General features: G+C 42.3%; 2 protein-coding genes across 7 annotated transcripts; one reads left to right on the forward strand and one right to left on the reverse strand.

Annotated features, from left to right (window-relative positions):
• Nucleotides 1-482: 482 nt before the first annotated feature.
• Nucleotides 483-13,793, reverse strand: LOC121924247 (oocyte zinc finger protein XlCOF6-like). 2 transcript variants are annotated; one of them, XM_042455523.1, is made up of 6 exons: nt 13,674-13,793; nt 7,078-7,223; nt 5,507-6,035; nt 5,220-5,354; nt 4,437-4,557; nt 483-3,205 (listed from the first exon to the last, which is right to left on the reverse strand). In XM_042455523.1, the coding sequence occupies exons 2-6, from the start codon at nt 7,110-7,112 to the stop codon at nt 1,449-1,451; spliced, it is 2,577 nt and encodes an 858-aa protein (XP_042311457.1). In that variant the 5' UTR covers nt 7,113-7,223; nt 13,674-13,793; the 3' UTR covers nt 483-1,448. The 2 variants fall into 2 exon arrangements, with proteins under 2 accessions (XP_042311457.1, XP_042311456.1); XM_042455522.1 differs by lacking the exon at nt 13,674-13,793 and adding an exon at nt 9,600-9,710.
• On the forward strand, nt 10,625-23,902 carry LOC121924243 (oocyte zinc finger protein XlCOF6-like). 5 transcript variants are annotated; one of them, XM_042455516.1, is made up of 6 exons: nt 10,625-11,545; nt 13,583-14,106; nt 16,875-16,968; nt 19,429-19,511; nt 21,099-21,219; nt 21,701-23,902. In XM_042455516.1, the coding sequence occupies exons 2-6, from the start codon at nt 13,660-13,662 to the stop codon at nt 23,497-23,499; spliced, it is 2,544 nt and encodes an 847-aa protein (XP_042311450.1). In that variant the 5' UTR covers nt 10,625-11,545; nt 13,583-13,659; the 3' UTR covers nt 23,500-23,902. The 5 variants fall into 5 exon arrangements, with proteins under 5 accessions (XP_042311450.1, XP_042311452.1, XP_042311449.1 ...); XM_042455518.1 differs by having other exon boundaries at nt 13,621-14,106; XM_042455515.1 differs by having other exon boundaries at nt 11,532-11,627; nt 13,621-14,106.

Genomic DNA, 23,902 nt, shown 5'->3' on the forward strand with positions numbered 1-23,902 from the left:
GTGCTTTGATTGTGTATTCCTACATGGCCCTTGGGGTCTCTTCCAACTCTGCTATTCCCCCCACAAAAAATAGATATCAAAATCCATGGATGCTCAAGTCTGATTATACACAACAGGAAAGCAAAATTGTACCCCTTATATAAAATAGGAAAATCAAGTCTTGCTTTTTGGAATTATATATCTTTTTTGAACATTTTCAAGCCATGGATGCTTGGATAAAGAGTCAGTGGATATGGAGGGCCAACTGTACAAGATTGTCCCCAGAATTATCTACACTGTCAGACCTTTAGGAGGATAATTTTGTCTTTCTTATCTTAATTAACAAACTAAACTCTCCACCCACAACGGAGGCGTTCCTCCTCTGCAAGCACCCAGGAAGAATAACAGAATTGGAAGAGACCACAAGGACCATGCAGGAAGACCCACCCCCAAAAAGAAATAATGATCTTGTGGTCAGAACAAGAATGGAAACTGGTGGAAAACTTCACAAGGTTTATTACAAAGAAAGTGGCACAACAGAGTTTAGACAGTACGCTTTCTAGAAAAAACCTATATTCAAAATAAATTACAAAGGGCCCATACAGACAGGCCAAAATAAAGCTGCTTTGGGTCACTTTGGAGGTATGCTGTTTAAGTGATGCATATGTCCTAAGAATCTGGAAGGACTCCTGAGGACTGGAGCATGGCTTTGGTGTGGCTTCCAGACTCTTAGGACGTATGCATCATTTAAATAGCATACCTCCAAAGTGACCCGAAGCAGCTTTATTTTGGCCTGTCTGTATGTGGCCATAGAAAGCAAAAAAGACTCAGACTACTTTGTTGCAGTGTTATCAATTAAATATTAATTCAGGTCATCTAAGCTATAGTCCATCATATAATGAAATGAGATTTTGGAAAAATGTGCCACTAAGGCAGAAGATGACCTACACCAGCAACTGATAAAAATACATGCAAAAATGTTAAAAGTTGAACTTCACACCAATTCTTCACAACCAGGGATTTATCAAAAAGGCTTTCAGTCATGAAGGATTTCTTCAGATTGACTGAAAATAAAAGGTAACATTTGGTTTTGAAGTGTAATATTGTAATCTTAAAAAACAGCAAATATTTCCCGTTACAATTTGACATTTCATCACAAGACATCTTAAGATTGTTTTAAATTGGGAGGTCAGCAACCACAACAATCCCATAAAGCTTAGATTGAGTGTAAATTTAAAAACAGTGTTAATTTTCTCTTCAACAAACATTCAGGCCTTCGGTAAGTGCTCTGGAGTAGAAAGGACAACCTTTCCTATTTAATCCCCCCCCCCCCCCATTAATATGAAGTGCTTATTCACGTGCGGCTCATCTTGACTGAATCATGTGCTCCTTTCCCAAATATCTGAATAGTTCTCCAGCGTAGAAATACGGACACATGTAAACACATGAATTTTAGATGTGTGGCCCTCTCAAATTGTTTCCATTTTCATTGCTTCTCCCTTGTATGAGTTGCTAAATGGCAAAGGAGACTGTTCTTCTGACTTAACTTGTGGCTTCTGAGATAAACTCTCCGTACACTCCAAGCACAGTAAGGCTTTATCCATTGTGTAAGTTGTTTGATAGGAAGTTAGGCCTATCTTTGGAGTGAAGCTCTTTCCACATTTCTGGCAGCACTGAAATGTGTGATTTACTTGATGACGAGTAAGGCTTATTTTATGAGTGAAGCTCCTTCCACACTCCATGCACTGATATGGTTTCTCCCCTGTGTGAATTAACTGATGCTGGGTGAGCTTTTGCTTCCATCTAAACTTCTTTCCACACTCCAGGCATTGAAATGGTTTCTCCCCTGTGTGAATTAAGTGGTGTGAAATGAGGCTTGACTTCCGACTGAAGCTTTTTCCACACTGCAAGCACTGAAATGGTTTCTCTCCAGTGTGAGTTGATTTATGCTGTGTGAGCTCTGTCTTCCATCTAAAGGTCTTTCCACACTCCAGGCATTTAAATGGTTTCTCCCCTGTGTGAAGTAACTGATGTGAAAGGAGATTTGACTTCCGATTAAAACTCTTTCCACACTCCAAGCAAGGAAATGGTTTCTCCCCTGTGTGAGTTAATTGATGCTGAGTGAGCTTTTGCTTCCATCTAAAGCTCTTTCCACACTCCAGGCATTGAAATGGTTTCTCTCCGGTGTGAATTAACTGATGGGAAATGAAGCTTGACCTCCGACTGAAGCTCTTTCCACACTGCAAGCACTGAAACGGTTTCTCCCCGGTGTGAGTTGATTTATGCTGAGTGAGTTCTGTCTTCCATCTAAAAGTCTTTTCACACTCCAGACACTTAAATGGTTTCTCTCCCGTGTGAAGTAATTGATGAGAAATGAGATTCGACTTCCGACTGAAAGTCTTTCCACATTCAAGGCAATGAAATGGTTTTTCACCTGTGTGAGTTACCTGATGCTGAGTGAATTTTTGCTTCAGTCTAAAGTTCCTTCCACACTCCAGGCATTGAAATGGTTTCTCCCCTGTGTGAATTAACTGATGGGAAATGAGGGTTGACTTCCTACTGAAACTCCTTCCACACTCCAAGCAATGAAATGGTTTCTCCCCTGTGTGAGTTACTTGATGCTGAGTGAGCTTTTGCTTTGATCTAAAGTTCTTTCCACACTCCTGGCATTTAAATGGTTTCTCTTCTGTGTGAATTAACTGATGAGCAGTGAGGTTTGACTTCCGACGGAATCTTTTCCCACATTCCAAACAATTAAATGGTTTCTCCCCAAAGTGAGTTGCCAGATGATGGATGAAATATCCCTTCGGACTGAAACTTCTGGCACACTCTAAGCTTTTAAATGGGTTCTCCCCTGTGTGGGACCACTGAAGTGGCACAAATTGTGATCTCCACCCAAAGCTCTTTCCACACATTGAAAACACACATTTCTTCTTTCGTGTGAGAATTCTTTCTGCATATGTGCTCCTATGAAGGTTAAGGCTGTCTTTAAAATCAAGGTTCCATCCATATTGAGGAGAAATGCATGTACCTCTTCCATTTCTTTTTTCTATTATTTCTTGGCTGGAGATTCCACGGATGCCTCCATTCTGAGAAGGAAATGCTTTGTTCCTCCACTTCTCCTGAATGTCAGTTTTGGCTTCCTTCTCTTTCTTAACTTGACATTCAACGCTTTGCAGCAAAGACATCCTTGGCTTTGCTTGGTTCTGCCTCTCCTGCCAATTACCTTGAAAGAAGAGAAACAACACAGGCTTAGAGAGAAACAGTCTGGCGTCAAAGAAATAATTGACAACACTGCAGCATCTGGAGCAGGGGATTAGAAAGAGATGAAGCTTCAGAGCTTCTCCATTTGCTCTCCTGTGAGACCAGCTTCACATCACTCCCTCAATGCTTTTAGTAAAATTTGGCTGCTATATGGATTTGAAAGCCAGAAGAACAGTTGGGTAAGTTTTTTTTCTATCTCTCAGCCACATCATACCACAATCAATAAACAAATATATATCTTTATTGACAAAAAATAGGCTAAAGGAAGAGGAATAGAGCTAATAATCTGCTGAACAGATGATGCTGGATAGTGTTCATGAAGAATCAGTGCTCTGAAGCCTGTTCTGCTGTGCCCTTGGGAACTGTAGGGTGAAGCTGATGGGTAGGAAGGAGAAGCCAGAAGCCACTCCTAGCCTGATTGCTCCCGGGGCTGCAGAGAACACACGCCACAGCCCCAAAGATGCCTCATTCTGCAGCCTCAAACAGAAGCTTTTGGGACAGGATTTGGGCACTCCAGGGGAGTCCATTGTGTAAACACCATGCCCCTGGAGCAGCTGGAAGATGCTCCCATCTTCCCATCTGTTTCCCTGTGACTTCCCTGTTCACTCTGAAACACTGGCTGCAAACCTGGGACATACATTTGCCAAAAGATATACTTGAATGAGTTCCTGACTGCTTAATGGCTCTGGCATACAATCTAATTTCAAAGAGCTAAGCCCCAGTATCTGTGGAGCTGGCAGATCAGGCTACACACCTCGTTTCCTCTTTTAGTACCTTGCCTCAATACAACCACTGACATTTGGCTTCTTTTTGCACAAAGGATGGAGAACATCCTGGCAATGGTGCCCTCCAATTGCTTGTTTCCCCTTTCTGTCAGGAACACTCTGCCTCTTTCTGCATTATTGTCAATTTATTGGGAAGAACTGGACTTGTCTATACTTAGGAAGAAAGGGAGTGAAACAAGACTATTCCTTCAAGGAGGAAAAGGTTATCTCCTTTGCACTGTCTTGTACTAGCAAACAATTCAGCTTTTCATGTTTGAGGTTTCTCCTCAGGAGTAAATCAAAAACCAGCCCAGTGGGAAGAGGATGATGTAGCTAGTAGAAAAAGAGCAAGATGGCAGGAAGAGGTTACAGTGATTCAGGAGCACCTGCAACGTGACTGGATCAATCAGGAGAAAGAGACAGACTCACTCAGAGAGGCCACAATCTCCATGTTCTTCTCCATGACTTCTCTGTGCAGGGCCCTTTGGTCCAGATGCAGCTGGGCCCACTCCTCTTCACTGAAAGACACAGTCACCTTCTCAAGCATCACCTAAGGGAAGAAGTAGTATCTGTAAACCAAAAATACCATCCCTAGTCACATTAGAAAACCATATATACTTGACTATAAGTCGACCTCATGTGTAGGTTGAGGGCAGGTTTTGGACCCAAAATTATGGATTTTGATCTGACCCATGGATAAGTCGAGGGTAAAACCTAGGGGCATGTAACAAAGGATCTAAGGGATGAAATAAAGAAAAATAATGCCAAGGAATTAACAAAATTCCAGCATGCATAACTGTTTATGCTCACACTAAAGGCTGGATGGATGAGAAAGCAAGGGGGGGTGTCAGTTATTCCGAGGGAGAATACACTTTTGTTCTTTTAACAGGGTTCCTTTTAAATAAGAGTTTAAGTACAGTACTTACATTGCCCCATAGGTAAGTCGACTCAGGTTTTTGGGGTCAATTTTTGGACTAAAATGTATATGTATTATATACATGGATAGACTATACATGAGTATATACAGTATCTTGACATTGTCATACACAGTTTAATTTTTCACAAAGTAGGCACTACAGATGCCATAGTAGGCAAATATGATGAAAAAGAAAAAAAGAGGAGAGAGATTATTTCAGGCCAAAGAAGATGCAGCTATGGTAAGAGCACCCCAAATACCCCCTTTCTTGGCTGTCCAGGAATCCTGCCCCCTACCTTATCTAGAGAGGAGCTGGGGGTGGTATCTGTGCCATGTTCTTGTGAGACCCATTTGAATTGTACTCCTTCTCCAGAGTCTGAGGTACCCTTCTCTACATCACAGAAACCAGTGGACTCTTCCACAAAGATCTCCTGAAACAGAAGGATAGCAAAGATGGCAAAGGGAATTATTAAAAAAGGAATAATACAGGTAGAGGATTGGGTCATTTTGAGAAAATAAAATGCAATGAATTGGAAAAGATGTCTATAATGTTTTTTAAAGTACCAAAAGGAAAGATCCTCACCCTGTGGTCTTCCTGTATCTTCTCCTCTATCTGGCTCAAGAGGAAACCTTCTGCCAGGGCTACTGCCTGTGAAGTACTCTCTGCTCTACATTCTCTCAACCAGCTTTTTATTTCTGGGGGGAGGACAGCCATGAATTGCTCCAGGATCACTAGGTCCAGGATCTGAGCCTTTGTACGTTCTTCTGGCTTCAACCACTGGCAACAGAGAGCATGGAGTCGATTGCAAAGCTCTCGGGGTCCCTCAGCTTCCTCATAGCGGAACTGCCTGAAGTGCTGGCGCTGTACCTCTGAACAGGGCACGGCTTTCCCCAGGCTCTTCAGCATGCTTCTTCTTTCCCAGAAACCTCCTCTACTCTCATCTTGAACAATAGGAAGAGGTTTTGTTAGCTCAGAATCAGCTAATTTTTGCTTCTCCATCATGAAGTAGTGCTCCCAGGCAGATTCTGTCATAGGGGAAGAAATTACTTTCTCTCCTGCCAGATTCATCTTCAGGCAAAAGACCGGAGAAATTACTGGTGAATACCAAGATCTAGAAAGAAATCCAGATTTTCTGTGAAGAAACATTCTTTTTACATAAAGAAATGCTTTAAACTGTGATTCAAGCTGGAAACTGGCTCATTTTTCTGTACAAAAGAAAATTATCCAAAGAAGCCAGAACCTATGTTTGGGAATGAGAGGATGTCCTTTCCTTACAGGCCACAGACCCAAAGCTTCCCACAATGCCACATCTCTTCCACTTGCATTCTCCCTAAAAATCCTCTCTTGTTGCCTTCTCTTTTTCTTATCTCCCACTGCCCCCTTTTATACTGCATGTTAAATTATGTCGCTTTATACAGAAAGTTCAGATTTGAAATACAATACAGTACTGGAAGAGGATGCACATACCACAGCCTGCCCAAACAAACAAACAAACAGGCCCTAGAGCAAATCAAACCTGAACTTTCCCTATAAGACAAGATGAATAAACTGGGACTGTCATACTTTGAATATACCATGAGATGTCATAATTCATTTGAGAAGGCAACGATGCTTGGAAATGTGGAAGGCAGAAGGAAAAGAGTAAGATGGCATTACAGGTGAATAGACTCAATCAAAGAAGCCAGGACCCTGGATCTGCAAGACCTCAGGAGGGCTGGATGACAGTTACTTGGGGTGCATCTACACTGTAGAGAAAATGCAGTTTGACACAATTTTAAGTGCTGCAGCTCCATCCTACGGAATCCTGGGATTTGTAGTTTTATGAGGTCTTTAGCTTTCTCTGCCAATGAGTGCTGGTGCCTCATGAAACTATAAATCCCAGGATTCTGTAGGATGCAGCCATGGAAGTTAAAGTGGTGTCAAATTGCATTATTTCTACAGTGCAGACGATCCCTTAGAGATGTCTCATTCGTACAGTTGCCATAAGTCGAAGTCAACTTGACAGCAATTAACAGCAACAATGTAGAAAGTTCTATTGTTCCTACTGATCCAGCTCAAGGCATGTTAGTGCCTGAGTTGGACAACAAGATCCCCAATACACACACACACCATTCCCTAAACAGAAATCAGATGGACTGGCAGTCAAAACTTACTGTGATGTTGAAAATGGGGTAGTGTTCTCTTGCATGGCTGAGGCAGCAAGCTCATTCAGGGCCTGCCTGCTGTGTGATTATGAACCCTCTCTTGAGGCAAAGACATGTTTAGCCATTTTGTTCAGCTGAGAAAACGCTTCCCTTTCCTGCACAGGAGACAAAATACCATGAATCAAAGGCAGAAATAAGTAGTGGGTTCTTTCCCTTGTCCACAGAGCAAAATCTTTATTCACTGTTCTACCTGTTGTTTCAATCTACGTGGCTTTCTTTTAATCAATGTCTTTTAGAATATTTTATAGTTTTTCAATACTGTAAATAAAGCAGTTATCTATGGTCCAAGACACACTGCAGGAATAATCCAGTTTGAGACCGCTTTAACTGCCCTGGCTGAATGCTAGGGAATCCTGGATATTGTAGTTTATTGTGGGACCAGAGGTCTCTGACAGAGAAAGCTCAATGTCTCACAAAACTACAATTCCCAGAATTTCCTAGCATTTACCAGAGCAGTTAAAGTGGCCTCAAACTGGGTTATTTCTGCAGTGTGTTTTGGACCTATAATGCAGTTGGGTACAAAGCCAATCCTATTAAATTTAATGACAAAAATCAAGATGGAGTTGCAAGAGGTCAGTCTGGAAAAACGTATGTTTTAATGGAGGTCCACAGGCAAAGTTAATTTCCAAAGCACATGTGATAAATGGATACATACTATATTGTTTCAAATTTATATAACTTTAAAGCACATGTGATAAATGGATACTATATTGTTTCAAATTTATATAACTTTAAAGCAGACAAATGAAGACATTGAAATGGCTCAGTCATTCATCAAAATGGGAACCACAGTCAGGAAATCAGAAGATTAGGACTTTGAAGGAAAGCTATGAAGTATCCGGACACGTTCTTGAACTGTCAAGATATATTATTATCATTATTATTATTATTATTATTATTATTTTCTTATATCCGGCTTTCTTCTAATATAGGGAAATTGAATACACATACATACATATATGATATATATATATATTATATATCATGCATTTATAATTTCTGTGTATGGTTGTGAAAGGTGACAGTGAAGAAAGCTGACAGGGGGAAAAATCAACTCATTTGTGTTCCAGATATCATGGGCTGCTAAAAAGACAAATAAATGGATCCTATAGCAAATCAAGCCTGAACTCTTCCTAGATCCCAAGACAAGTCAACTGAGACATATCATGAGAAGAGTGGACTCACTAGGAAAGGCAATAATGCTTTGTAAGGTAGAAGGCAACAGGAAAAGAGGAGGACGGCATTCCAGATGGATAGACTCAGGTCCAAAACACGCTATTTTATAGTTTTTCAATACTGTGCAAATAAAGCACAGTTATCAATGGTCCAAAACACACTGCAGAAATAATCATGGCTCGGTACTAGGGAATTCTGGGAACTGTAGTTCTGTGAGACATTTAGCCTTCTCTGTCAGAGAGCTCTGTGGCCACAATGATTCCCAGGATTCCCTAGCACTGTTAAACCCAAAAGTTGACCACAGAATCACATTGGAGGACCTACAAATGCCTAGAAAAGTGTTTTCTCTAGTAATTACTAGCTCTTGCAATGTAACTCTATGGCCAATTTCCAGCAGAATCTCTCTGGAGGACCTATGGATTCCTAGAGAGAACATATCAAAGCCACAAAAATCAAAGTGACAAATGTGGGGGGCCAACTGTATTATTAACCCAGATGGTATGGGGAGGGTATCTTTAGCAAACATCTTAACTAAGGGCAGGAAGAATAAAATGCAGGCATCTGAGTAACATCTCCAGTTTTCTCCTGCTTGGTTTGTAACACTTTGCCTGATGAAGAAGCCACTGGACTTTCAAAAGCTTGCAGCTTGTATAGTGTGCATTTCACTTGGCCTATAAAGGTAACACTGTTGGGTGGAGTTTTGTATGAATTTGCTAAATGGCCAACACAGCCACTCCCTGCATATCTTCTATATTATTAATTAATTAATTAATTAATAATTGTATGCCGCTCTGAGAGTCTTTGTGGCTGAAGAGTGGGGTATAAATACTCTAAATAAATAAATAAGCAAATAAGCCAAGTTAATGATCGTCCAAAAGAGCAAAGCATGGTGCAGAGGTCTGTCTTGAGTGTTGGAAAAATGGCTCTGGAGACCAAGGCTCTAATCCAGCCTCATCCCGCTTTAATTGCTACGGGATCCTGGGATTTGTAGTCTGTTGTGGCGGCTAAATGTCTCACAGAACTACAGATCACAGGAGTCCGGAGCATGGGGCCATGGTTGTCAAAGCAGTGTCAAACTGGATTGTTCCTGCAGTGTGGCTGCAGCCTATGACTCTGGGTTCGAATCCTGGCTCAGCCATGGAAACCTTAATGGGTGACCTTGGGCAAAGTCACACTCTCTCAGCCTCAGAGGATGGCAATGGCAACCCTCCTCTGGAGAAACATGCCAAGAAAACCCCATGGTCAAAAATGGCTTGGAGGCACACAACAGCAGCAGCCACCTGAGGAGGACTCACCTGACTCCATCGGTGGCAACTGCCATCCCTTGCCTGGGGCAGGTCTTTATAGCCCTCCCTCTGGACCAAGGGCCGCTCTAGGAGGAGAAACAGATGGCCGGAAGGGGCGGGACCATGGATGAACAGGGAGAGGCCTCCATTTTCCTTCCTTCCTCTCTAGGAATCCATCTCTGTGGCTTTAACCCTTAGAGGTCCAAGGAGCTCCATTCATTCTCCCAGGAGGACCTGGCCTCCTTTCCCGCTTTCTGTCCAAAAATTGTCCTCCATTTTGAGGAGGACTAAAAACACATTAACACATCTTCTGTTCTCCTCTGAGAAATGCTTTTAGGTGGCAGCCTGCCCTTCCTGCAAATAGGATGGATAGAATCATAGACTCATAGAATTGGAAGAGACCCCAAGGAGGGCCATCCAGTCCAACCCCCTTCTGCCATGCAGGAACTCTCAATCAAAGCATCCCCTTTGACAGATGGCCATCCAGCCTCTGCTTAAAGACCTCCAAGGAGGGAGACTCCACTACACTTCGAGGGAGTTTGTTCCACTGTTGAACAGCCCTGACTGTCAGGAAGTTCCTCCTAATGTTGAGGTGGAATCTCTTTTCCTGGAGCTTGCATCCATTGCTCCATTGGGTCCTAGTCTCTGGAGCAGCAGAAAACAAGCTTGCTCCCTTCTCAATATGGCATCCCTTCAAATATTTAAACAGGGCTATCATATCACCTCTTAACCTTCTCTTTTCCAGGCTAAACATCCCCAACTCCCTGAGTCCTTCCTGATAGGACATGGTTTCCAAACCTTTCACCATTTTAATCACTCTCCTTTGGACACGCTCCAGTTTCTCCACATCCTTTTTTAATTGTGGTACCCAAAATTGGACATACTGTAGTATTCAAGGTGGGTCCAAACCAGAGCAGAATATAGTGGCACTATCACTTCCATATATATATATATATATATATATATATATATACGTATGTATATCACTATACATCTAGTCTGCAGAATAGGTTGCATCCATACTACAGGAATAATCCAGTTTGTTTGACACCTCTTCAACAACCATGGTGCAATGCGTCGGACTCTTGTGAACTGTAATTTTGTGAGACATTTAGCTGGTCTGGTGCCACAACAGACTACAAATCCCAGGATCCCATAGCAGGGAACCATAGCAGATAAAGCAGGGCCAAACTGGATTATTCCTGCAGCAACACTCAAACCGCTATGCCAGGCTGGCTGTTTATACCCTCATGGAAAGGCCTAGTGATAGCCCTTGCTGCCCCACTGAAGAATAAATGCAATTTACTTTAATTTATTTTAATAATTGCATTTATTATTCATTGGGGCAGCAAAGTTATTCCTCCTTTGTCTCACCAGATTTCTTATAATCTATCACTAAAAGACCTGCTTCCACATGGCATAATTAATGCAGTTTGATACTGCTTTAACCACCATGGCTCCATCCTATGAAATCCTATGATTTACAGTGCAAAAGGCCGAATAGCTCAAAACAACCAATCCCAGAATTCCATAGCAGTTAAAGCAGTGTGTCAAACTACATTAATTCTACAGTGCAAATGCAGCCCTTGTTATAGGAAAGACAGGGGAAGAGAAACAGGGCTGAAGATTGGAGAAGGCTCCTATACCTTTGAAGGTTATTTATTAAGGTTGCATGGAAGAGGGGATTTCAGCAAGCAAGACTTGCCTTGCAACCAAATACAAGTTGTGTATAGCAAGCAGTACACAACCTTTTCTACACAACCATTCAAAGTACAAGAGCCCCCTCCAGTTTCCACTACAGATTTTGACTGGAAGGGGTTAAAATCAGATAGTATGGCTTCCTAGGGAAGCCCCTGCTTCCAGTCGAGGAGGCAGGGCCATAGTTGTACAAAAGGATCTGGTGAGAAACACAACAAAATACACAAGCAAGGAGATCTTTTTATGGGCCAGATCTGGTGAGTTTGCTGTGCAATGGGGGAGGGAAGGGAATGCTCTCTTGCCTTCAAAACGTTGAGTGCCAGGTGGAAAGAGAAGAAGGTAACATGCCTTATTTATTTATACCTTATTTATTAATATATATATTAATCAATTGCTTGGTAGTTTACCCAACATACAACAACATACTTTAGCCAAATGCATACACACACACATATACACACACATGCACATTCATACAGTTGCTTGGTAGTTTACCCAACATACATGGAGGAGCTCTCTCTGTGTGTGTATACATATACATAAAACACACACACAAAGTTGCTTGGTCGTTTACCAAACATAGGTAGGAGATTGCCACTTTGTCCTCAGATAAGATGCATCCACACTGCAGAAATAATCCAGTTTGACATCACTTTAGCTGCCATGGCTCAGTGCTATGGAATTCTGAGGATTGTAGTTTTTTGAGATATTTAGCTTTCTCTGTTGGAAAGCTCTGGTGCCACAACAAACTACGAATCCCAGATTTCCATAGCACTGAGTCAGGACAGTTAAAGCAGTGTCAAACTGGATTATTTCTGCAGCGTGGATGCTCTTTTGGTTTTGTAGAAGGAAGAGAAAGGAAGACCATTTCTGCCTACAGATAAACAGGGTTTAAGCAGGGTTGGAAAAACAAACACCAGGTTTGTTTGTTTTGTTTAAAGTAGTTGCATTAATGTTTTAATGAAAAAAGTAAATCCTGCTTATTATATTAATACTATGAAGGATTATTTTATGTATTAGAAAGTTTGATCAACCATGTTGTAATCTTTTTAACATTAACAATCCAAAGTCGTTAGGCTTTGATATGATTTACATCTTTCAATAAAACACTTATTATTCCTATTAAATTTGAATATATATGTAGACTATACATAATAAAACATGCAAAACATACTCAAGAGTTGATCTGCTGAAATTTATGATAAGGATTTGTTACTGAATGGCATTTCTTGCACTATAAAATAAAGTGATTTAAAATAAGCATTGGTACTGAAAAAAAAGTAATTGCATTTATTATTCAGTCTAACAATTAAGACCTGCCAATGGACTGTTAAAGTTATGTTTACATTTAAACAGCCTTTGTTCCAGTAAGAGGAAAATAGTAATAATAGATAGACTTAATAATAATAATAATAATAATTTTAAAAGGAGTGTTTTTTTTAAAAAGGCATCCTTTGGAAAACTGGTTTAAAGCAGCAAGCCCTGGGTTTAAGAAATCTACTAAAGGTGTGGAGAGGAGTGGAAAGGAGTACACAAGGAAAAGTAAAGAGAGGAGACAGTCAGTGGTTAGGAACAGAGCAGATGGAAAGACATTCCCCTGCCCCCTATTATATGTCTATTTCAGGCTGCATCCGCACTGCAGAAATAATCCAGTCTGACATCACTTTAACTGCCATGTCTCAGTGCTATGGATTTCTGGGACTTGTAGTTTTGTGAGACATTTAGCCTTCTCTATCAGCATGGCTACCTTTGAAGACTGTTTAGAAACATCAGCAGCTCCAAAGAATTCCAACCACTTTATTTAACTGGGGTGCCACAATAAACTACAGTTCCTAGAATTCCATAGCATTGAATCATGGCAGTTAAAAGTTGTGTCAAACTGGATTAGTTCTGTAGCATGGATGCAGCCTCAGTCATGGTAAAAGACTTTTTTTAATGGAGGAATGAGCTAGTTTCCCACTTTGATTGTAAAACCTCTGAGTACCTCCAGAGTCTCTCTAGTACAATTCATTCACACAACGTCTTCCTTTACAGTGGTACCCTGGGATACGAATGCGCCGCGTTACGAAATTTCCGGGTTACGAAAAAAAATAATTTAAAAAAATAGTTCCGCGTTACGAAAGTTTTTTCGGGTTACGAAAAAACTTTTGGTGCTTTTCGGCGCTATTTCCCACGAAATCGCGGCTTTTCCCCATTAGCGCCTATGGAGATTCGGCTTGCGAATGCTTTTCGGGTTACGAACGGCGCCGCGGAACGAATTAATTTCGTAACCCGGGGCACCACTGTATTTGTAGGCTTGGGTGTTACCAGTCATTTTGCCAATCTTTGCCAGACTGTAAATCTGCCCATAAAGGAAGATCTTCCTTTCGCCATGATGGAACCTACCTTGGAGAACAGAGCCAAAATGAAGAAGCAAGACTCAGAGGGCTCCAGGTTAACCAGACGGTTTCATAATGTTCAGGCTAACTACCAAGGAGAGTTCTTGAGAAGAAATGTCCAGAATCATCTGGGAGAGGATAGGCACCTTCTGGATATAAGCCGCCAGCACTTCAGAGAGTTTTGTTATCATAAGACCAAAGGCCCCCGAGACGTTTGCAGCCAGCTCCACAACCTTTGTTCCCAATGGCTGAAGCCAGAGAGACACACCAAAGCTGAGATCCTGGACTTGGTGATTTTGGAGCAGTTCCTGGCTGTTCTGCCCCCAGAGATGGCAAACTGGGTCAGTGAATGTGGAGCGGAGACCAGTTCCCAGGCGGTGGCCCTGGCCGAAGGCTTCCTCCTGAATCATGCAGAAGAGTTAAAGGGAAAAGAGCAGCAGGTGTGAAAAATTTCATTCTGATCGTTTAAAAGGGCCAGGATATATATTTTAATAAAATATCTGTTTGTTCAATTTTGATCCTATCTTAGACGTCTAGTTAAAATACTGAATCTTGAGACTTGGGTTGCATCTGCACTGCAGAAATAATGTCAGTGTGTGTCTGGATGTAAAATGGGACCTTGGTATCCATGGGGTATCTGTTCTGGATTTCTCCCCATGTAGGATTGCCATAAGTCAGGACCTCCAAACTGGGACAAATGTAGGACAAACGTAGGACAAAATTTTCAAATGGAGGGCACATTTTGACAAAAATGGAGGACGCTCAAAAATTAGTGGTTTTTTAAAAAAAAATCATATAAATGCATGTTTCTTAGGCAAGATAAAAATGGAGGACATTTGGCATTATTCCTAGACAGATGGCAGAAATGTGCATCCCTTTCTGGCCAAAAACCAGAAGAGGAGGAAGAGTGGAAGAAGCAGAGGAGGAGGAAGCAGAGAAGAAGAAAAGGAGGAAGAGGAGGAGGAGGGGGAAAGGAGGAGGAGGAAGAAGAGGAAGTAGAGGAAGAAAAAGGGGAGGAAGAGGGGAAGGATGAGGTGGAGAAGAAGAGGTGGAGAAGAAGAGGAGGAGGAGGAAGAAGAGGAAAAAGAGGAGGAAGAAGAGGAGGAGGAGAGGAGACAGAAGAAGAGGAGGAGGAGAAAGAAGAAGAAAGGCTCTTTCCCCTGCCTTGAAGCCTCCCTGGCTGGCGGAGGAAGGTTAAAGGCAGGGAGAAAAGGGTCTCCCCGAGGCGAGACCCTTCCTCCCTGCCTTGAAGCCTCCGTGGCCGGCGGGGAAAGCGGCAAGGGAGGGGGAAAGGGCCTTACCGAGGCGAGACCCTTTCCCCTGGCCCTCCCAGCTTGCCTCCCTGGCTGGCGGAGGAGGCCAAGCAGGGAACGAGGGCTTGCTTGAAGTCTCGCTGTAATGGTGTGCCTTGCTGAGGCGAGGCTCTTTTCCCTGCTTGGCGTCAGTGGGGGGGTGGGGGGTCCCGGGGGTGGGGCCAAACTGGGGTGGGACCATGTGGCCACGCCCCAAACCTGGAAAGTCCCGCCCCCAGGCGGGATATGGCAACCCTATCCCCATGGATACAAAAAATCTCAAGTCCTCAAGTCACATTGTCCTCAATGATGACGCGTGCACACCATTACAGCGGGACTTCAAGCAAGCCCTCGTTGTCCCCAGACAATGGGGAGGTTACCTGAAGTCCCATTGTTCCTAATGGCAGCATGGCTGTATGCACACACCGCCACTGGGGGCAATGGGAGCTTACCATCTGTGAATGCTTAAATGCGTGGATGGTAAGCCCATGGATAATGAGGCCCCACAGTATAAAACTGTTATTAAGAATTTTATAGGACAAAATATGGCAGCTGGCTCAGGCATCTGGATGACGCACCGTTCAGAAAGGTTGTTCCATGGTGGAGTAGCATCATCACACCACTTGGAGGACATGCCCAGGATGACTCAACAGTCTGATGCAAGGGACAATTGCAGGCACCTGTATGGGGAGATCATGGCATGAACAGTATGCATAAATATGGGCATGACCTATGGACAATGTGGGTTATTGTTGAGTAGTGGATGGTTTGTCAGAGAGCTGTTGTTGTGTATATAGTGCTGTATATACACTCATCCCTCCACATTTGCAGCTTTGACTTTCACGGATTATTCGCATATTTTATTAATATGTTCTCTCTAGGAATATGGTCAACTTTAACCAAAAGTCTCACTGAAGGACCTAGAGACTCCTAGAGAGAGCACTCCACTAGACATTTGTAGCTCATCCAGTGCAATTTAATGGTCAATGTCTGGCAGATGTTGACCACAGAGTTGCCCTGGAGGACCTAGAGATTCCTAGAGAAGTGATCTCTCAGGTAAACATCATGAACATCATGCTAAACAAAGAATAGTCCAACCAGACTTTTAAAATTATTATCCTTATTCTTTATTCTAATTATCTTCCTTCTTCTCATTTATTAATTTATATAGCATCTTTATTTATCTTCCGTGGCCATGAGGTTGGGCTAAGGGGCTTTTATTGCTGTTGTTTTTAGATTGTTGTTTATTGCTGTGTATGTGTTTTAACTTTGTAATTGTTTGCACTCGTTGCATTATTGTAAGCCGCCCTGATCTCTTGGAAGGGCGGGATATAAATAAAGATTTTATTTATTTATTATTATTTATTTATTAGCACCATCTGCCTAAGTGGTGATTTATAAAATAAAACAAGAAGAAATAACAGCCTGCCCTGCCAAAGATGTGAAATCTAAAATAGATACACAAGTACAAGAAGGAAGGAATAATACAAATACAAAACCAATGCAATGCAATTGTAAAGCAGGCAGAAATACAAAAACAAGTGCAGTGTAATACAGTGGGCCCTTGGTATCTGCTGGGGTTTGGTTCCAGGACACCCCCGTGAATACCAAAATCTGTGGATGCTCAAGGCTCATTAAATACAATGGCATAGTAAAATGGTGTACCTTATATAAAGGACAAAATCAAGCTTTGCTTTTTGGTGTTTATATAATTTTAATAGTTTCAAGCCATGGACGGTTGAATTTGAGGATAAAGAATCCATAGATACAGAAAACTGACTGTAAAGCAAATTGACAAATACATATAATCAAAATATACAAGATGATACAATATTCCATTCTTGTCTAATTCTTTCTTTCTTTCTTTCTTTCCTTCCTTTCTTTTTTTCTTTTCCTATCTGCCTCTTTGGGTGCAGGCTTTGTTTGTGTCAGAGACGGATGAGAAGGAGAGGCATCTTCCTGAGACTGAGTGGAACATGCAGGATTGTGACAAAGCATCTGTCTCAATGGGTAAGTGATAAGAGGCATTTCTCTGCATGATCCTCTCTTCTTAAGTATGCCTAAAATATTTCAGTTATGTGGCTTGTCACACTTCAGCAGTTTTATGGACCCTCAGTAGCAGTCTGTATTTATACATTTATCTCTGGAGCAGCAGAAAACAAGCTTGCTCTATCTATTATATGACATCCCATATGATACTTATAGGAAAACTATCATGTCAATTCTCATTCTTCTCTTCTCCAAGCTAAATGCACCCAGCTCCCTAAGTCATAGAATCACAGAGTTGGAAGAGGCCAGCTAGTCTGACCCCATTCTGCCCTGCAGAAATACACAATCAGTGCACTCCCAACAAATGGCCCTTCAGCCTCTTTTTAAGCGTGTTCCACTGCCAAACAGCTGATGCCATCAGAAAGTTCTTCCTAATGTTTAGGTGGAATCTCTTTTCCTGTACTGTACTTTGAATCAATTACTCTGTGCCTAGTCTCTGGAGCAACAGAAAACAAGCTTGCTCCATTATGATATCCCTTCAAATATTTAAACATGATTATCATGTCACCTCTTAACATTTTGCAGGCTAAACATGCTCAACTCCCTAAGCCACTCCTAATAGGGCATGGTTACCAGAGCATAGGATATTCCTCATAAGGCTTGGTTGGCCTCTAATGGTGGAATCATAGCATCATAGAGCTGAGAAGGGACCCCAAGAACCATTTAGTCCAACTTTCTGCAGAGCAGCATTGTTCCCTCATGTGGGCTTCAACTGAAGGCTGCTTTAAAGCTGACCCTGATTAAAATTTTGGCTATAAATATGAGAAGCCACTAGGACCTGCAACAAAAATGTGGCTGTGCAGATTTGTTGAGATTTCCAGCTGTTCATTTCCACTCTCCTTTCTCTCTCTCACAACACCCATCACTTCCTCCTAGAAAAATCAGTGAGCATCTCTTTCCTGCCAAGCATCTCCTGTTTACAGAGGACTAGACCAATTATTTTCTCCATTCTGGGTTTTATGTCCGCATAGATTGTAGAGGGAAAATGAAATCTTATACAGGTTGGGCTTCTCTTATCCAAAATGCAAGGGACTAGAAGTGTTTGGGATTTTGGATTTATTTATTTTTGGATTTTGGATATTTGCAAATATATAATGAGATCTTGGAAATGGGACCCAAGTCTAAACATGAAATTTATTTAGATTTCATATACACCTTATTTATATACCCTGAAGGTAATTTTATACACAATATTTTAAATAATTTTGTGCATGAAACAAAGGTTCGAAACATACTGCAGAAATAATCCAGTTTGAGGCTGCTTTAACTGCCCTGGCTCAGTGCTAGGGAATCCTGGAATTGTAGTTTATTGTGGCGCTAGAACTCTCTAATAGAGAAGGCTAAATGTCTCACAAAACTACAGTTCTCAGAATTCCCTAGCATTGAGCCAGGGCAGTTAAAGTAGACTCAAACTGGATTATTTGTGTGCTGTGCTTTGGACCATAGTTTGCATACCTTGAACCATCAGAAAGCAAAGCTGTCACTATCTCAGCCACCCATGTGGATAATTCTGGAGTATTTTGGAATTCCGGATAAGGGAGACTCAACCTGTATTGATATATGCAATTCTACTTTTCCTCTCTTCTGATATTTAAAAATAGTTTTTTTCAGTGTGAATGGGCAAATGTCCAACAAGAGATTTTTCTATATCTTTTTCTTTATACAGTCGGCCCTTGATATCCACAGACTTTCCATCTGTGGATTTGAGTATCCGTGGACGACAAGCCCACATTGTCTCCTATGGCGGTGCATGCATGTGGCTGCACCACCATTAGGGACAATGGGACTTTTGGGATGAGGACCTCCGGCCCTGCGTTCTCTGAGATGGGCAGTTAGCTAAGCGAGGACGTGCCTCCCCTCCTTCCCTTCCTCTGCCACTGGGGGTGGCCATTCTAGAGCTGCGTGCACACGGCCCCCCGTTGCAGTGTCATCCTGAGGGGCTGGTGGAAAATGAAGAAAGAGAGGGAAGAAAAGGGAAGTGCCATGCCACTAGAACCCTGCCTGCTCCATCATCCCACCCAAGTTGCCCCCGCTCTTCCATCCCTACCAGCCCGCCGCCATGACAGATTTCAAAGGTGAAGCCCCATTGTCTCTAATGGACAACAGAATTTGAGCATCCATGGGTTTTGGTATCTGAGGGGGGATCCAGAATGGATCCCGGCGGATACTGAGGGCTGACTGTATACAAACTGCTTTGATCATTTCTACTTCAGCAACTGTATTGTTTGCTTCTCAACAGAATTTCTGTGATTTTTCCTCAGTATGTTGAAATTAAATGTAGCTATTTAGTTAGTTCTTTCTTCACATACCTTTATTAAAATAATTTTCATATCTCTGTCAATGTTGCTGTTACTTTGATTTTCATCAGAAAGGGAAAGTATGATAGACAATATTCTTTGTTCCTTTTTGTTTTCCCCACAGAAAATGGGACGAGATGGCATAGAAGTACAAACACATATCTTCTCAGTGATGCACTCAGAAAAGCTCCTGTGAGACTGGACCAGGTAAGGAGCAGGATTTCCACTGGGCTGAGAAGAGGGTAGGCTTGGTGTTCATGTCCCTTGCAGACTGCCTTGCTCCTAACAGAATCTCTGTCTTGTCTTTGTTGTTGTTGTGTGCCTTTTTGTCTCCTGTCAAATATGTGTATAGCATCACCAAGGACTCTTTTCTGGTGGAGTTATAGCATGTTCTTCTCATGGATAGTGTTACCCAAAAAGCTGGGGGCCTTGGAGGATGCCCACAGATAATATTTAATTAATTTAGTTCAATTAAAATATATCTTTGGCTGTGACAAATTTCAGCCTTTGTTTACTGGTTCCAAACCACACAGGACTCCAGAGGCAGTTCCAATTAGGTTTTGAAGCTTGATTAATAAAAGATTCAACACAAGCATGCACACACACTCTGACACACGTACATGAACTAACAAAGCAAAGATGGGAGAAAGTGAAAAGTGGAGGCTTTGCTAATGGAGATACTGTACTGATCCTGAAGTGCTGCTCCAATTGAGGGGTGTCTGTAATGGAGGAGACTTAATAGCTGCCACGATAAGTGGGGTAGCCAGCTTATTGAGGAATCTAATATAGTTGGCCCTCGGTATCTGCGGGGATCCGTTCCAGATCCCCCCTCCATGGATACCAAAATCCGCAGATGCTCAAGTCCCACTGACCCAGTTCCTTCCTTCCTTCCTCCCCCTCCAAGGCTTCTGACTCAGGCTTGGCTTTGGGGGCAGAGGTTGGAGCCCCATTGGCCAGAGGGAGCCAGAGCCGGGACCAGGGCTTGAGTCTCAGAGTTTGGAGTTTCTGTTCCAGGTGTTGGGCCTGGGGGTGGGGTGTGTGGGGTGAAAGCCCAAGCCCCCTCTTGCTAATGGAGCTCCAGCCTCTGCCTCTGAACCACCCCCGAAGCCAAGCTCAGGGTAGAAACCTCAGAGAGAGAGAGAGGGCTTCAGTCCCATTGTCCCCAATGATGGCACAGCTGCATGCACGCACCATTGGGGACAGCGCGGACTTGCCGCTTGCAGATGCTCAAATCTGCAGATTGCAAGTCTGTGGATACTGTGGTCCTACTGTAGATGCCAAACAGAGGTTCTGTTCTGCTTCAGACTAGACTAAATCGCTAGTGACTTTGATAGTGATATATATACTCAAAATCATATTCCAGGGCAGCAATCAGCATGAATGGATTACTTCATTGCTAAATGGTTTTCCCAAGTAAGAATTGTTGGAAGGTTGGAGAAAAGTTCAGACGGTTGGTGTGAGTATCTCAGACAAAGGAAAACTACTTCTACTGAGGAAAAGCTCTTTGTGTATGCACAACCACCTTCTCAGGTCAGAATCCCCTCATCACCCTCCAAGGAAGAAGGGATTGTGCTGATATCTCTGGTGATCTCATTATGTGGATGGGTGTTCTTGCTTCCTCCTTTGCTAGAGCCAACCAGATTTTCAAATATGGTTTAGGCCAAGTCTCTGCAGTGGGAGTGTCTCTCAGGCTACCCACCTCAGAGTCCCTTGTAATATTAAATTGATATCAAATATGAGAAGGATGATTGAGGGGCCTGACCCTTGGGTATCAATTGTGCCTTTTTTCTTCAGGTGACCTTTGAAGAGGTGGCTGTGAATTTCACAGAGGAGGAGTGGGCCCTACTGGATCCAGGCCAAAGGGCCCTCCATAGAGACATTATGGACGAGAGTTTGAGGATTGTGTCCTCTCTGAGTAAGGCTCCTTTCTCTTGTGGTTGATCAAATCAGTTTACAAGACCTAAACTATCCATTTTAGTGTTCTTCTTCAGTCTTTCTATATTATAGCAGGCTGAGTGGTCAATGTGAGGATCCAAGGTGATGCTAAGCATGGATTTCAGGCCTCACTTGAGGAACTGTTCTCTTCCCAGGCTGGTTTGCCTCAACCAAAAGCTGCTGTGGCTTCTTCCAGTTTCCATTAAAAAGGGGAGGGGGGAATGATGTGGTTAAGGTAGAATAAAAGCAGATACTTCCTCATAATATTTCAAGAAGATGAGACAGGGGCTTAGTGGATCTGGTCTCTCAGGAGAGCCAACAGAGACTGGACTCACCTCTTTTGCTTCAAAGATTTCTTCAGCTTGATGCCAATAGATATCAGCTTACAAACTGTGTTACCTCTTAGACTTCAGTCTCTATTTCTTTCTTGGATTCTGAACAGTTGTGTTTCTTCTTTTCAGGTGGTGATCAGCAAAACAGTGAGAATGAGGGACAACCTAGCAGGGCACTGCTGCAAAGTGCCAGATGTAAGCAGAAGAAAGAGAATGAAAGAAAAACTGACCAAAAAGGCAACAGAAAGAACACACATCATACTTCTCAGGATGGTGACATCTCTGGAATTTCAGTCCAGGGAATAACAAGGAAAGGAAAAGAAAGGAGTAAATGTCTTTGTCTCCTGTGTGGGAAGAGCTTTAGGTATAAAGCAAGCCTTATTCTTCATAGAAACATTCACACAGAGGAGAATTCTTTCAAAGCTGTTGAGTGCGGAAGGACCTCCAGTGTAAGGAAATGCCATGAAAGAATTCACACAAAGGAAAAAACATTTAACTGCTTGAGGTGCGGAAAGAGCTTCAGGTGGAGGTCACACTTTGTGTCCCATCAAAGAACTCACACAGGGGAGAAACCATTCAAATGTCTGGAGTGTGGAAAATGCTTTACTTGGAAGAAACACCTCACTCGCCATCAGGCAACTCACACAGGAGAGAAACCCTTTAAGTGCCTGGAGTGTGGAAAAAGTTTCAATCAGAAGACATACCTCACCTGCCATCTAGTAACTCACACAGAGGAGAAACCATATAAATGCTTGGAATGTGGAAAAAGTTTTGGTCAAAGGATAAGCCTCAGTCGTCATCTGGCAACTCACACTGGAGAGAAGCCATTTAGATGTTTGGAGTGTGGGAAAAGTTTCATTCATAAAATAAGTCTCACGGCTCATCAAGCAACTCACACTGGAGAGAAACCATTTCGGTGCTTGGAGTGTGGAAAGAGCTTCTCTCAAAAGCCTCACCTCACTCGCCATTACAGAATCCACACAGGAGAGAAACCATTTCAATGTTTGGAGTGTGGAAACAGCTTCAGTGGGAAATCAGCGCTTAGGTCACATCAAAGAATACACACAGGAGAGAAACCCTTTGAATGCTTGGAGTGTGGGAAACGTTTCAGGCATAAAATAAGCCTCACATGTCATCAAACAACTCACACAGGGGAGAAATCGTTTAACTGCTTGGAGTGCGGGAAAAATTTCAGGTATAAAATAAGCCTCACATATCATCAAGCAACTCACACTGGGGAGAAATCATTGAAATGCTTGGAGTGTGGGAAACATTTTATTGGAAAAGGACGTCACGCTTGTCATCAAGCCAGTCACACTGGTGAGAAACCATTTAAATGCTTGGAATGTGGAAAAAGCTTTAATCAGAAGTCAGTCCTTATGTCCCACCAAAGAATCCACACAGGGGAGAAACCATTTAAATGCTTGGAGTGTGGAAATAGCTTCAGGCAGAGGTCAGTCCTTTTATCACATGAAAGGACTCATACAGGGGAGAAACCATTTAAATGTACGATCTGTGGGAAATGTTTTAGTCAGAAAGTAAGTCTCAATTGTCACCAAACTACTCACACAGGGGAGAAACCATTCCAGTGCTTGGACTGTGGAAAGAGCTTCTCTCAGAAGACACACCTCAGTCGTCACCACGCAACCCACACAGGGGAGAAACCATTTCAATGTTTGGAGTGTGGGAACAGGTTCAGTTGGAAGTCAGTGCTTGTGTCACATCAAAGAATTCACACTGGGGAGAAACCTTATAAGTGTGCAGACTGTGGAAAGAGTTACAGACACAAAGTGAGCCTCACTCATCACCAAGCAACTCATATAGGAAAGAAGCCATTTAAATGTTTGGAATGTGGGAAAGGTTTCAATCAGAAAATACGCCTCACTCGTCATCTCACAACCCACATAGGGGAGAAATCAATTAAATAGAGCTTCAGTCTAAATTCCCACACTATGTGACACCCAAATATTCACACAAGATAGAAACCATATTAATTCATGGAGTGTGGCAAAGAAAGAAAGAAAGAAAGAAAATAATGTGAAAGATGTTACTCTACATGGGGAGCATTTAAAAGTTTAGGACATTTATGGATTTTTAGGGAGGTCTTAAACCTTGTGTAGCTTCTCTGCTAGTAATAATGTGAATTTTTTTTGTGTGTGAAAAGACCTATGCTCACAGTTCACACCTTAGATCTACTGTACATATCCATGTATAGAAATTTTAGTCAAAAATTGACCCAAAAAACCTGGGTCGACTTATCCATATACACTATATGTATGTATACAGTCAGCCCTTCTTATACACAGATTTTTTTATACATGGATTCAAGCA

The sequence above is a fragment of the Sceloporus undulatus genome, chromosome 2 (assembly GCF_019175285.1).
Source record: "Sceloporus undulatus isolate JIND9_A2432 ecotype Alabama chromosome 2, SceUnd_v1.1, whole genome shotgun sequence".
NCBI classification, from domain to species: Eukaryota; Metazoa; Chordata; class Lepidosauria; order Squamata; family Phrynosomatidae; genus Sceloporus; species Sceloporus undulatus.